Source organism: Anastrepha obliqua, chromosome 2, assembly GCF_027943255.1.
Source record: "Anastrepha obliqua isolate idAnaObli1 chromosome 2, idAnaObli1_1.0, whole genome shotgun sequence".
Taxonomy (NCBI): Eukaryota; Metazoa; Arthropoda; class Insecta; order Diptera; family Tephritidae; genus Anastrepha; species Anastrepha obliqua.
In genome coordinates, this window is record NC_072893.1 from 7720724 (window position 1) to 7735631 (window position 14908).

The 14908-nt window shown below is 37.9% G+C and overlaps 3 protein-coding genes across 3 annotated transcripts; 1 reads left to right on the forward strand and 2 right to left on the reverse strand.

Moving 5' to 3' along the window:
- Positions 1–8941: 8941 nt before the first annotated feature.
- Positions 8942–10469, reverse strand: LOC129237220 (acetyl-CoA acetyltransferase, mitochondrial). Its single transcript, XM_054871793.1, has one exon. The coding sequence runs from the start codon at positions 10362–10364 to the stop codon at positions 9132–9134; it is 1233 nt and encodes a 410-aa protein (XP_054727768.1). The 5' UTR covers positions 10365–10469; the 3' UTR covers positions 8942–9131.
- Positions 10470–11726: 1257 nt separating this feature from the next.
- Positions 11727–13394, forward strand: LOC129237221 (26S proteasome regulatory subunit 10B). Its single transcript, XM_054871794.1, has 5 exons — positions 11727–11960; positions 12022–12141; positions 12204–12924; positions 12987–13127; positions 13194–13394. The coding sequence occupies exons 1-5, from the start codon at positions 11855–11857 to the stop codon at positions 13294–13296; spliced, it is 1191 nt and encodes a 396-aa protein (XP_054727769.1). The 5' UTR covers positions 11727–11854; the 3' UTR covers positions 13297–13394.
- On the reverse strand, positions 13344–14703 carry LOC129237222 (tRNA (guanine-N(7)-)-methyltransferase non-catalytic subunit wuho). The gene has a single exon (XM_054871795.1). The coding sequence runs from the start codon at positions 14586–14588 to the stop codon at positions 13428–13430; it is 1161 nt and encodes a 386-aa protein (XP_054727770.1). The 5' UTR covers positions 14589–14703; the 3' UTR covers positions 13344–13427.
- Between the last annotated feature and the right edge of the window lie 205 nt (positions 14704–14908).

A 14908-nucleotide genomic window follows, 5' to 3' on the forward strand; every position in this document is an offset into this window, starting at 1 on the left:
CTCGATTACAAATAAAAAGGATTATTTGGTTTATGTAAAAATTACAAAATTAGACATAATACCGTTAGTTGAGTTGGACAGTATATCTACAATTAAAGTACAATTAAAAGTATTTAATTATCTTCATAGTGAAGTCATGTACGACGCCCATCATAAATGGGCAAGTGCAAACCGCTGATGGAGGCGTGTTCTAAGGCAGAAATTAATCATTTGCCGCACTAGCTTTGATTTTAAGTAACCGAGTCATAGAACACGTGGACATAAAACATCTAATGAAATACATTTTTGGCATAAAAGAGCTTCTCACATAAGCTGGCTGTCCTTCGGGGGTAGGTAAAATTACCCATCACTTTATTTGTGCAACAACAATTGGAACCCAGGATGTGTGCGTGAATTTATTATCTATTTGAAGTCAGTCATTGATTCAATAATGAAAGGTTTTGCATTCAAGCCGCTTTCTCGCTCCCACAAAAAAATCGGCTTCTTAATTGATCAAGAATGTTTCTCACTCTTCAGTTTTCAGTTATTATAAAGGGTGATTTTTTAAGAGCTATAGGAAAGTTTTTCAAAAAAACACACGTAAAATTCAGAAAAATGCATGAACTTTTTATTTAAATCGATAGTACAGTCCATATAATTTAATGTTTGAAGATTATTTCATGCAAATGTTGACCGCGACTGCGTTTCAAAAGGTCCATCCGCTTAGTCCAATTTTGGCATTAGTGGAGCGCCCGGGGGTTTTGACCTCGGATCTCATAGGGACTGAATGAACTGTCATGTAACCAACAGGATTTTCTTTTGTATGCTCTAAATTGTAACTTCTACCAATATTATATTGTGCAATTAATTTTTTCATTGCTTAAACAAAAAAATATGAAAAATTAATATATTGGAGCATAATATTTAGTTGGAAATAATTTTTTTTTAGTTCTACGTTAAATTTTACATAAATATTGTAGAAAAAGACAAACATCTTCCCTATGTTCCATTTTATTTGAAGGGTCGAGTAGTCAAACTTGAAGAGGGGAACGGCAGCTGCGGCGTAGTATGAATTTGTTCTGGCTGGTTCAGTTATAAGTGACACGTATTGAGTGAATGTTGTGAATACGTAATAGTGAAAATTTTGTGATTTTATTTAAAACTTCTAAAATTTTGCAAAAGTGTTTAGTTATCGGAGCAACTTGAAAACCTCGCATATTTCTGACGCAAGTTTCATAAAAGAAGTTCTTTCTACCATTTATGCAGAAAATACGATTGATCACATAACGTCAGAGCGTGCCTATGCTAGAGCAGTACGTACTCATACCTTTTTGCAGCAAGCTTTATCACAATTAATTTTTGAAGATCTTAAGGAGAATAATGCGGATTTTTTAAATGTATTGAATGACGAAGAAATATCGATGATTTTTGAAATGTTCAATTTCAATGAAATTACAGAAAACCAAGGATTTCAAATGCTGAGTAGAATTTTTGAAGATAAGTTAGTTGAGCTTGAAAATAAAAATAAAACATCAAAGCTATGGATTACGTATTTTCGAATGGTAACAATATTGAAAGACTTCATTGCTGCCGACCGTATGGGGGCTTGGAATTTACATCTACATAGTATTGAGCTGATGATTCCACTATTCCACGCATCAGGACATTTTCCCTATGCGAAGGCTGCACAAATTTATCTGCAAGATATGAAGGAATTACAGTATAAAATGGATCCAGCAGAGTTCGAAAAATATATTGTACAACAGGATATTTCACATCTAGGCGATCAGATATTTTTTTTCTGGTATTGCAAGTGATCAGACTATTGAGCAGACTTTAATGAAAGGAATGAGCGTCGAGGTGCCACTGAAAGTGTAGTTTATAAATGGATCAGAGGAGTTATTTATAGTAAAGATATTATTGAAACCATAGACAATTTTTGTAACATATCATTCAATAAAAGTCATCAACACAATGATTCTACACATGCTAGAATAGAAAGGGATGGTATCGATGTAAAAAGATTGGTAGACTTTTTCAAAGAACACAGTCCTTTTCCTGATACAGATACAATTATGTCAATTGCCACTGGAATTACCGGTGATAAAAGTATAAATAAATGTTACAATGCTTTTGAAGAAGGTTTAAAAGTTATGAAGAAAATCGAAGGGAAAAATGTACGCGAATTGAAGTTATTAAGGAAAGATAAAATAAATTCTCTATTGGCTAAAAATAAAAATTCATGACAATGTTATTCCCGTTGATCTATTGTTGCTGTTTCAAAGTATTTGTGTGTTGAAAAAAAACACACAAATTATGAACTGGCACCATATTCACTTGCTCTGTTTGAAGATGGCCAACTGCGAAAGACAAAAAAATCAACTTTCTACGAATTATTCCCAGAAATTCAGATTAATTTGAAAAGCCTAGAAAATGTTCATTATGTTATTGATGGAGGCATGTTGTTATATCGTTGCAATTGGCAATTAAATGAAACATTCAAATGATATGCGAACATTACGTAAGATATTTGAGGAATAATTATAATAACGCATACGTGGTATTTGATGGATATAAGAAGGACGGTATTAAATCTGCTGAAAGGAATCGTCGCGCACTAAAAAATATAAGTACAGATATTGAATTTGATGAAAATATGCCGTTAAAAATCGCTCAAGATAAATTTCTAACGAATAAAAAAAAAAAAATCTCGCCTAATCGAAATGTTAAGAATAAAATTAGCTGATAACAATATTTTTACATGCCAAGCGGAAAGTGATGCAGATAAATTAATTGTTTGATACAGCAATTAGTTTAGAATCTCAAAATATTGTTGTAATTTCTGAAGACATTGAGGCTTGGTTGTGTTAACGGCATTGACGCCTACTGATCGTGAAATATATTTTTTAAAACCATCCCGAGGCAAAGTTAACCAACAAATATTTTCATCAAAAAGTTTAGAAAAATCTCTACCAGCATGCAAAGAACATGTTCTATTTTTACATGCTTTCACGGGCTGTGATACTACTTCTGCGTTTTACAAAAATTAAGTTTATCAAAAATTTTGAGAAGCGGAATTATCTACATGACTCAGCAGCAGTATTTAAAAATGTACATGAAGAGGCAAATAATATATTTCAAGCTGGTATTACATGTATTTTGGGACTGTATGGTGCTTCGGCAAAAATGATAGATTTGAATACATTCAAGTTCAATTCTTTCGTCAAAGCAACTGCCAAAGACACAAGTGTTCTTTTATCTTCGTTACCTCCCACATCTGATGCAGCATTTGAACACTTAAAACGGGTTTACCTACAAATCCAGATGTAGTTAGGGAATGATTTAATCATCCAAAAAATTGGGGATGGAACTATTCCAATAATATCTGTCATCCAATATTTACGAATCAATTACCTGCTCCGGAAAATTTATTAAAAATGTTACTTTACAATTGCAAAAAAGGATGTGGAGCTGCATGCGGATGCCGAAAAAGTGGATTATACTGCAGTGTAGCATGCCTACAGTGCAACGACGACAGCTGTCTAAATATAGCGCCTATGATTAACATCAGTGAAATTGAAGATGATATTTCAAAAATGTAAATTTTTGAATAGACAAATTTTTTTGTTAATTAATTTTTTTCTTTTAAATAGTCATAATTTTTTAGATTTTAATAATTAATTCGATTTTACTTTTATGCTATAATAACAGAAAACCATTTTTTATTTTTTTTGTATGCTAATTATTTAAATTAACAAATAGTTTACATAATATTTTTTTTTTCAAACATTTAATTATCCATAATCTATTTATTTTTTCAGTTGCTTCCACTTCTGTTACAAAAAAAAAAAATTCTACAACGTTATTTGCTATAAACATAAGTTATTGCAATCATACATTTTTGCTATTTAAAAATCAAATGCACAACTTTTAAATAGGTAGAGATTATTATTTATGTTATTCGCAACACATTTTCGCAAAGATAATTTAATTTCATCTAGTCCCTAAGACATCCTAGGTTTTAATGTTTTTAACGCTCCAGACGCTCCACTAATACTCTTTCGAATGTTTGGGCTAGTATCTCATATATAAATGCTTTAATGTTGTTTTCCAATGCGTTAATTGAAGCAGGCTTGTCTGAATAGACATGAGCTTTAACATAGCCCCACAAAAAATAATCTAAAGGCGTTATATCGCACGAACTGGGTGGTCAATTGACAGGTCCCGAACGTGAAATAAAATGTTCACCGAACTCGCCTCTCAACAAGTCCATTGTTACGCGTGCTGTGTGGCATGTGGCACCGTCTTGCTGAAACCACATGTCATGCAAGTCAAGCTCTTGCATTTTGGGCAAAAAAAGTTGGATATCATTTCACGCTAGCGCTCACCATTCACAGTCACGTTACGATTCGCAGCATCTTTGGAGAAGTACGATGGTCCAATGATACCTCCAGCCCATAAACCACACCAAACTGTGACCTTTTCTGTATACATACATTGCTGTCCAACCCAACGAAGCACAACGATAAGGTGGCAAACATCTTCAACGGTTGTATTATATTATACTTACCCGAAGAGATGCGCGAGCTATTTTAGCCGACTTTTTACACTGCATTCTCCGGTCGACAGAACCAAGCGTCGTGCCAGCAGACGGCCTCACAAACTGACGAACGATAGAGCGCCACTTACTTTCTCCAGCGATGAGGTTCAGGGGGCCAACAATGGGGAACCCGCCAGCCAAGGGGAACTCTATCGTCCGATTGCTCTCCTTTCCGCAGTAGTGAAGACACTTGAAACCCTCCTACTCCCACTCTGGCCCCAGCCCCACATCAGCATGGTTTCCGACGAGTAAATAGCACCACCATTGCACTCACCGTCACCGCCTTGAAGAAGGCTTTCGACACAGTCGGCCATTCCACGCTACTAGATGGCATTTATCAGTCGACACTCCCGCCAGGGCTGAAGACGTGGTCCGCCAACTATTTGAGCGGTCGTCACTCATCAGTGATTTTTCATGACGTTACATCTAAACAGAGGAATATTAAGCAAGGTGTTCCGCAGGGTGGTGCCCTTTCAACCTTGCTGTTCAACTTCTTCATCTCGAAACTCCCCCAGCCACCAGAGGGAGTCTCCCTAGTCTCATACGCTGACGATAATGGCGTCGGGCAATGACATCGATGGCCTGTGCTCCAAAGTGCACAACTACCTCACCGACCTTTCTCGCTTTTTCACTGCGAGGAATCTTCAACTCTCCCCCACTAAGTCCACGGCGACCCTCTTTACCACCTGGACAAAGAAGGCCAAACTGCCCCTGAAGGTAAAAGTGGATGACACACCAATTCCGACGGTAAACAACCCTAAAATTTTAGGTGTAACCTTCGACAGTTTGCTCTCCTTCTCTGCGCACACAACCGCAATTTCTACTAAAATCCAAAATTGCAACAAGGTCCTCAAATGGCTTGACGGCAGCACTTGGGGCAAAAACAAAGATTTCCTGCTATCGACATTTAAGGCAATTGGCCGGCCGGTTCTAAACTATGTTCCGCCTGTCTGGTCGCCTGGAACCAGTGACCCGCAGTGGATAAAGCTCCACACATGCCAAAACACTGCCATTCGGACAGCGGCAGGTTGCCTCCTGATGTCCCCAATACAACACCTTCACAACGAGGCCAATATGCTGCCTGTTAAGGAACATAGCAAACTGCTCAGCAAGCAGTTCCTGTTAGGCTGCTACCGTAGGTTTCACCCTTGCAGACACCTGCTTGAGCCAGAGCCGCATCCCAGGCACGTCAGGAGACACCTACTACACTACGCCGACGAGATTCAGGACAAAACAAACCGACATCTACTGGACCAGACAGTGTTTAGACAGACATTAAACGACATTCGCCGGGAGACTGTTACCACCTTCATAAGCTCCCATCTAGAGAATGCCGTAATCGGAGTCTAACCACCACCCATTGCAGATGAAGAGCTCCCGCTCCCCGTGAGATCCGCATAACACTGGCACAATTACGTTCTGGATCTGGTAGCAGGTTACCCTCCTACTTATCCAAAATGGACCCCAACATACCTAACATATGTCCGGCATGTGAAGGCACCCCCCACGACACTAACCACCTTTTCACATGCCCTTTAAAACCCACTCACTAAAACCCCTCTAGACCCAACCTGTGGAAACAGCATGTTTCCTGGACATACCTTTAGATCCTGTGATATACTCTACACTGACGGGGCTTCTTTTACTGCTACTACAACAACAGCAACAACAATGCGAGCCCTCGCATATCGGCTCACACAAGAGACCATTCAAACGATCGAATTAATGATTCATCTCTTTACAGCCCCGATTTGACAGCTAATGGTTGCTTTTTGTTACGGAACATCAAAAGTACAATACGACGCCTCAAGCAGCTGTTAAGCAGCCTTTAAATAGCTTGTTTTGAAGGTATCCACTTCTAAGTGGCAAAAGTGCTTTGAAAATTGATTCAAGCGAATGCAGAAGTGTATTGACTTCCAATAAGAATATTTTGAAAAACAATAAAGCCATTTTCATTATTATTTTACTGTGTTTTTATTACTTGGCGCAAAATATAAAAGGCAACCCTCGTATATAGTAAATTAAACATTCTACTGGAATCTTTGTTTACTTCACACCACTTAATTGGAGTATTCCCACTTTTGTCAGCGCAAACCGAAAAGTTGCTTTTTACAAGAAACACATTAAATCTAGGAAACGGTTGCGTTTATTGGATAGTCGGTTCCTCGACAGTCGGTTCTACATCACCGCAATGACCCGAATTTATATCCGGCTAATGCACATCACTCCAGCAATCTTGCCCATATATGTATTAAGCTAAATACACACCAGGCAACCGTTGCAGCAACTCGGCCATGTTGAAGCAACCGTTGCCTCGTGTGTAGCTGTGTTGCCAAATGATTTTTGTGTTGCTGCAACCGTTGCCTGAAATATCAAATAAATTTGATTTTTGGGATAGGTTGCTAGGATGATACACACGAAGCAACGGTTGTGTGTATCATTGTTTACTGCTTTTAATCGTTCAGTTCGTTGAACACAAGCAAAGAAGAAGGTTCGTGCGGAGTAAAATAAAGTGAAAAAGGAACAAATGGCAATTGAAAATAATGAAAATTATGTTAATTTTATTAACGAATATAAAAATTTGAGAGAGCTGTGGGATATAAGTAGTGAAAAATATAAAAATAAAAATTTTAGAAAAAAAGCATACGAACAATTAAAAAATGAATACAATAAAATTGATAAAAATTTCAAGTCCGCAAAAGCGTTTCCTGTTGCAAGATACCGCAAAGTTATTGCCAGTCTAATTTCTGCTGATATTGCCTCTCTCATTATGGTATCTTGTTTTGTTATTTTGGCCTTTACGAAGTCCAACAATTTTCTAAACAGGGCTTCGTCCATCCTCATATAATTTTTATTGTCCGCTGGCTCATTTTCTTTCAGTTCTTTCAGCAGCCTCTCTTTCGAAAATTCGATTTTTTTAAAAGCCAATTTGTGGACCAGATTTTTTTTCTCTTCTTTTGTTGCATCTCTTCTTCCTTATTTTGGTACAAAAGTACGTCAATTATAATAAGAGAAGTAATTTTACGCATTTCGTCGATCATTTAAAAAATTTAATTTTACGTATCTTCCACTTGTACCTTTCCTGCACCACAGTTATACACAATACTGAGATTGAAGCAACGGTCGCAACGTGTTTCTTAAACAAAGGCAACACGTTGCTGCAACCGTTGCTTCAACGGTTGCCTGGTGTGTATCAGAGACCTGCATGGCTCACTGTTTTCTTGAGTTGTTCATACGCTAAATTTCTTGCTCACATTCAGTCAATTGAACCAAAATATTTGGTCAAGTGTAGTCAGCTCATGCAGGCGAACGCGTAGTTCAGCTCAGTCAACACGTATGATCTAATGTCTTCGGCTCAAATCTAATCATTGAACAAAAAGCAGCATTGAATGAAATTAGCATCGGCCTTTGCGTTCAAACGATCAAACTTGTTCAAAGAAGTAATTGTCATTATTGTAAATAGCACATGTTCGAGCAAACGAGCGTTGGCGTACAATGTACGCTGTAAATTGCGTTTCGTATTTGAAAGGATTAGTTGGTTTCAGCAATGTTTCCTTATTTACATTATTTTCTTTCGTGTTTTATTATAAGTTTTAAGAAAAAAAAAACAAATATGAAAATATAGTGTTTTTGCTTTAAAATTTTGCTTTTACTTTGCTATCGTTAGTTACAAGCAAAAACTCATGCGGGATCGTACGTGTTCAAACCGGCTCATTTGGCTCTATAGCCCTTTTATTCTTGCTCAAAAAAATGAATGTCTAGCCGAACGAGCAAATACCCGAAACGGCTGCTATGAAGACGATTGGTGATAACATCGGAGAGCTAAAACGCAGCACATGATTTGATTGAGCTGAAATAAACAATGACAATAACTTATTTGAGCAAGTTCGATCGTTTGAACGCAAAGGCCTGTTTTTTTGTTCAAGTGAAGCGTATGAATGTTTTACACTGAGCCGGTGCAGTTCTCTGGTGTGTATTTAGCTTTAGGAATGTTTATGCTACTACAACAACATTGCATACTTGCGTGCCTTGATTCGTATGTTTACATTTGCTCCTGATTTTCACGTGATGCTTGGACCAAACGCAACACACAAATACATGTAGGGTTTTACTTATACATATGTGATTGCTGTCACCTATAATAAATTCGCTTTGCTTGCGTGTATTCGTTTGTTGCTTTTATACCAGAGTAAAGTAGTCCCAAAAAATTATTCGGCCACCTCGCTTCAATGTTGTAGGTGACCAGATTAACGAAATCAGTCGCACTGGACTTTGTACTTTGTGATTTGTTTTTTTCCGTTGCTTTGTTATTTCAAAGAGCTGCTTCAGCATGACAAAGCAAAAAACATAAAAGAAAAGCTGTTCATTGCTCTGCAAAATTTTTATTTAGCATATTTTAAACAATCATGATAATTTTCTTCCAGAATATAACACATTTTATATATGTATTACAATATTAATAGCTTTTCACTTAAAACGAATTTTCATAAAAAATGTATAAAAAATAAATGCACACTTGGTTTTTCGAATTTTCGCCACTTGACGATTCCATTTACAATTTCTGCACAAGAATGGAGGACGCACCGCCACCACCGTTACATATAGAGGCACATCCAAATTCGCCGGGCTTCAGCGCATGTGACAAGTGTGTCACCAAACGAGCGCCAGACATACCAATTGGATGGCCTATAGACACAGCACCGCCATGTATGTTCACCTTAGCTGGGTCGACGTCCAATTTTTTTATATTGGCCAAAACTACCAGCGAGAAAGCTTCGTTGATTTCCCACATTGAAACATCTTGCTTGTTCACGCCAGCTCGCTTCAATAAAAGCGGCACTGCAAACGCGGGAGCAATAGGAAAATCAATTGGATCCGTTTCGGCATCCTGGAAGGCAACAATACGTGCAAGAGGTTTCAGGTTTAATCGCTGTGCCGCTTCAGCAGTCATCAGCACAGTGGCAGCACCACCGTCGTTTAAGGTGGAAGCATTGCCAGCTGTAACAGTACCATTCTCTCTCTGAAACACCGTAGCCAGTTGACCAAATTTATCGAAATTAACGCGCTTATACTCCTCGTCTTCGGATATAACTACCTCAGGTTTACGTTTCAATTGTATTTTTACCGGCGCTATTTCAGCATCAAAAGCCTTTTCAGTCCATGCTTGTGCTGAGCGCTTATACGATTGGATGGCAAAGTCATCTTGTTCCTGACGACTTATTCCCATTTTCTTGGCTGTATTTTCGGCACAGTTACCCATATGAAACTTGTTGTAAACATCAGTGAGACCATCAAAGACAATGCCGTCGATCAATTGAATGCCCCCATAGGGTGTGGGTCCACGTTTCATATAATATGGCACATTCGACATTGACTCCATACCACCTGCAACAACTATTTCTGCCTGTCCGAGCATCAGCGACTGTGCTCCCAGCATGACCGCCTTCATGCCAGAGGAGCACACTTTGTTCACTGTTGTGCAACACACGTTCTTCGGTAGGCCGGCGAAAATTGCAGCTTGACGTGCCGGTGCCTGACCTAAGCCCGCAGACACGACATTGCCCATAATCACCTCATCCACTTGTTCCTTACTGATCCCAGCTCGCTGTACTGCAGCCTCGACTGCTACTGCTCCCAGTTGCGTTGCTGACAAAGGCGCTAATTGACTTTGAAAACTTCCGATTGGTGTGCGGGCAGCGGAGACAATTACAACATCTTGTATTTTGGAACTGTATTTACGCGAGTAAACGCACAGTGATCGCGTAGCTCGTAGAAAACTAGCCATTTCAAATATGCAGTAATAAAATAATTTTCAATCGGAAACTGCCAATAAAGCACTACAACTTATCAACTAGGAAGAATGGACCTGTTGAAAACTTGTCAAATATTGCATAACAAATCAAAAGCAGGGTTGTTTATTGAGCCAAAATTTGTTATTGTTTCACCAACTGGTAAATTTATTATTATTATTTATTTATTTATGTCAAACAACTATGCATTATTTTTATAATGATTGGCCTTAAGAATAGTTTACATAATTAAATTATAGACGAAATGATTAACAATAAAATCAAAATTAAAATTATAGCTAGTATTAAAGAATTTGAAGTTGGAGAAGGTATTAAAAAAGGAAAGTAGGATAGAAATAGTAGTAGTAGGAGTAGGGATTAATTGGAGTAGATTGAATTAATGGGAAATCAAGATAACGGCAAAGATTATGTTTGAAGCGCAAGCTCTTTTTTATACGTATAAATTTTTGGTGTAAGTTATTCCAATGACGGGCAGAAAACACAAAATATTGACGTTCAGTCATCAAACAACTGTATTTTATCGGCAAGATTTTGATAACATAAGTCGATCTCTGCGATATTTGGGTTCCTGAGTATTTATGATCTTTTGGAGTAACACTAAACATATAAACTTAAATTCCTTTACATGAATTTCAAATACATATATTTAACAAGAAAAAGATCATTGAAGAAAGATATACAAGCACACATCCTGAAAATAAATATTTATTTATTTATTTATTTATTTGTATTTACTGCATATTGTAAAAATATTGTTTGGGAAAAAGAAATCAATTATTTCTGCGTAAAAATTATTGCTTAAATCGTTTAAAACTGGTTCATGGTCGATCTTTAGCTCCTGGTTCATGCCACGACTACTAACTGGCCAGTCAACTTCGATTATTTCTGTGATTTTATCGACATATTCGACATTTGCTTTAACATCAAAAATGTCCAAGCAGAATCGACAGAACCAAAATTGCATGTAATGAGCTATTACAGTATCGGCACCATAAATACAATTCACAATTTAAGCGGCCGGGCTTGCAATTTTGCCTTTATCAAAGAAAAACTGTAAAATATACCAAATTTACTCTTTGTTGACTTCCATTATTAACAAAAACAAATATTTTTTGTAAAATATCATAATTATTGACAACGAGCATAAACTTTAAATTGCTTGACGCACTTTACGATCACTACAGCCAACTACCGAATTCTACTAGAATAATAGAGTTCTTTTCCTCCCAACTAATATAATGAATAATATCACTAGCCGACTACATATGTGGCAACGCCATTCATTCTCCTTAAAATGTCTACTTTCATTACGCTTCCTATCTGTCAACTTTGTATGACGGTTGGTAAACAGCAAATGACATTTCGAAGCAGAATCATCTCCGGAAAATTGCAAATTCACGCATCTAAATTCAGAACTCATTAAATATTTTTAAAAACTAACTGAAAGCTTATATTTTTCTGCAAAATGACTTCGGGAGGAGTGCCAGCAGAAGGAGTTCGTGAGAAAGCACTAGTGGAATATAGGAAAAAGCTACTGGAGCATAAGGAGGTGGAGTCGCGTCTCAAAGAGAGTAAGTGCCCTTACGATTTTACATAAACATCCTACCTATACCAAAAATGTTATTTCCTTAGAACGCGAGGAAATCAAAGAGCTCACAAAACAGTATGACAAATCTGAAAATGATCTTAAGGCACTCCAAAGTGTAGGGCAGATTGTGGGTGAAGTTCTTAAGCAATTGACAGAAGATAAGTGTAAGTAGTGAGTGAGCCACCTTGTATGATCAGATTTATATACGTCGATTTTTATTTCCCAGTCATTGTAAAAGCTACAAATGGGCCACGCTATGTGGTAGGATGCCGTCGGCAGTTGGATAAAAGTAAATTGAAATCCGGAACCCGTGTCGCTCTCGATATGACCACACTTACTATTATGCGATATTTGCCACGTGAAGTCGATCCCCTAGTATATAATATGTCGCACGAGGATCCTGGTGAAGTAAAGTATTCCGCTATTGGTGGACTTTCTGAACAGATACGTGAATTGCGTGAGGTGATTGAACTGCCATTGCTCAATCCAGAACTGTTTCTGCGTGTAGGTATCACACCACCCAAAGGTTGTCTATTATACGGACCACCTGGTACTGGAAAAACTTTGTTGGCCAGAGCAGTAGCTTCGCAATTAGATGCAAATTTTTTGAAAGTGGTTTCATCTGCTATTGTTGATAAATATATTGGCGAAAGTGCCCGTCTTATTCGTGAGATGTTCAACTATGCACGCGATCATCAACCGTGCATTATTTTTATGGATGAAATTGACGCCATCGGTGGTCGCAGATTCTCAGAAGGCACATCGGCAGATCGTGAAATTCAACGTACGCTTATGGAGCTGCTAAATCAAATGGATGGTTTCGATTCACTAGGCCAAGTAAAAATGATTATGGCAACCAACCGCCCCGACACTTTGGATCCTGCTCTTTTGCGTCCAGGACGTTTAGATCGTAAAATTGAAATACCACTGCCTAATGAACAAGCGCGGTAAGCATTAAATGAGTCAGACAAGGGAGTTTAATTGTAATAACTTTTCATATATATCGCAGTATGGAAATCTTAAAGATTCATGCAGCGATAATTGCAAAGCATGGGGAAATCGACTACGAAGCTATTGTGAAATTGTCAGACAACTTTAACGGTGCTGATTTGAGAAATGTTTGCACAGAAGCTGGTCTCTTCGCTATCAGGTAAATGTATATTTTGATTAACATCTAAATTGTGGTTTAAATACTTTTATTTTTCTATAACCTTAGGGCTGATCGTGAGTACGTTATCCATGAGGACTTCATGAAAGCTGTGCGTAAGGTAGCTGACAACAAGAAATTGGAAAGCAAATTAGATTACAAACCAGTTTAGGCTGGACATCTTATTCGCAAGAAAAACTAAGAAAATTTTCTATAAAATTACTCAAGTAACAAAATAAACTTTATTTACGTATTGCCGATAGAAATTAATTTCGCATATTTCATTCACTGCTTTCGAAAATACTATTTTTGTTTTTCTTCGATTCGTCGTTTTTTGCGTTCTAAGTACTCGCTGACGTTGTCATAGCGCTTCTTGAACCATGCCGACACGTCTTCAGGCTTCCACACCTCCGTTTTGAACTGCTCTTCAACCATCTTGACCCAATTTTCTGGTACATCTGACGCCTTCTCCGACAATTTAGATATTTTCAAACTGAAGTGTTCGTCAATAATACCAGTAGCATAAAGACTTTCATTTACAAAACATATATTGCTAACAATCACTTCCGGAAACTGCAGTACCGCGCTTACCGAAATAACCCACTTGTCTGCATCGTTCTTTCTAAGCTCATAAACACCAATGCATTCGTCAGGCTGATATAGCAACACAGCCGCTTGGAACGTATTTTCTCCAGTCGAACGCAAGCAAATCCGTAAAGCAGGTGCAGGTAAGTCTATCTTTGCCACTTCTTGGCCACTAACGAAATTCCATATACGCAATGTTTTGTCCCCAGATACAGAAACTATGGTATCCGTGTCTAGTAGAGCAATCCCGGACACAAATTCTTTATGTCCCAAACAGTAGCCGTGTATATCATGTGTTTCAGGATAGTTCGTTACGCGTATTTTATCGTCTCTGTCGCAAGTGATAATATATTCGGCATTTGGAGTCCATAAAGCATCATAAACTATACTAAGGTGTCCGAGTAGAAGACTGGGTTCATCTTCCAAGTTCACACAATCATACTTGTAGCAATCGCCCGATTTGTCAGTCACCAACAATGCAGTGGAGTCATTGCTAAACGTAAGAGCGCTGGAAGCACGTGCCAGTGGACGAACTGAAATAAGTTTTGCGTATTCCGGGTGGCACTGATACAGAAGAACGGCCTTCTGACCTGCTGTGGTTACTGCGCACAGTCGTCTATCGGGTGAAAGTTGCACATGTAGTATGCTGGGCGTTTCAATATTCACTTCTTTTAGTTTCTTCGACGCTTTACATTGTTCGTTACTCCCACCAGCTTCTGCGGCTCCGTCGACGTCTTTGAGTGTTTTCAACCCACATGCTTTTAAGTCTTCAGGCAACTCGATCTCCTTAAATATTTGCAAATCATTTGGATTTACGAAGATAACTTTTCTATTTAACGCTATTATCAATTCTGGATCAGCATAAAAAAGCGTCGTCATTATTAGTAATAAATGCTTCTTGAATAAAATCACAGAATACTGCAAACAAAATTTCGCCACAATTCACAATCTATACAACGAGCAAGTCACAATGGTTTATTAGTCATCGTTCAAACAGCTGATTGCCATATTTACTTTGCTTAAAGATGCAACATCGCTCATGAAAACATCGAAATGTTCAACATCGATGTTTTGTCGAAGCTTTTATATAATTACTAGCAAACCCGGCCCGCTTCGCTGGGCAAAGACACGGCGGGTCCACGTTTTGGCATATATTTCGAGACCCTAGTCATCAATAGGTATGAATATTACCCCGTATT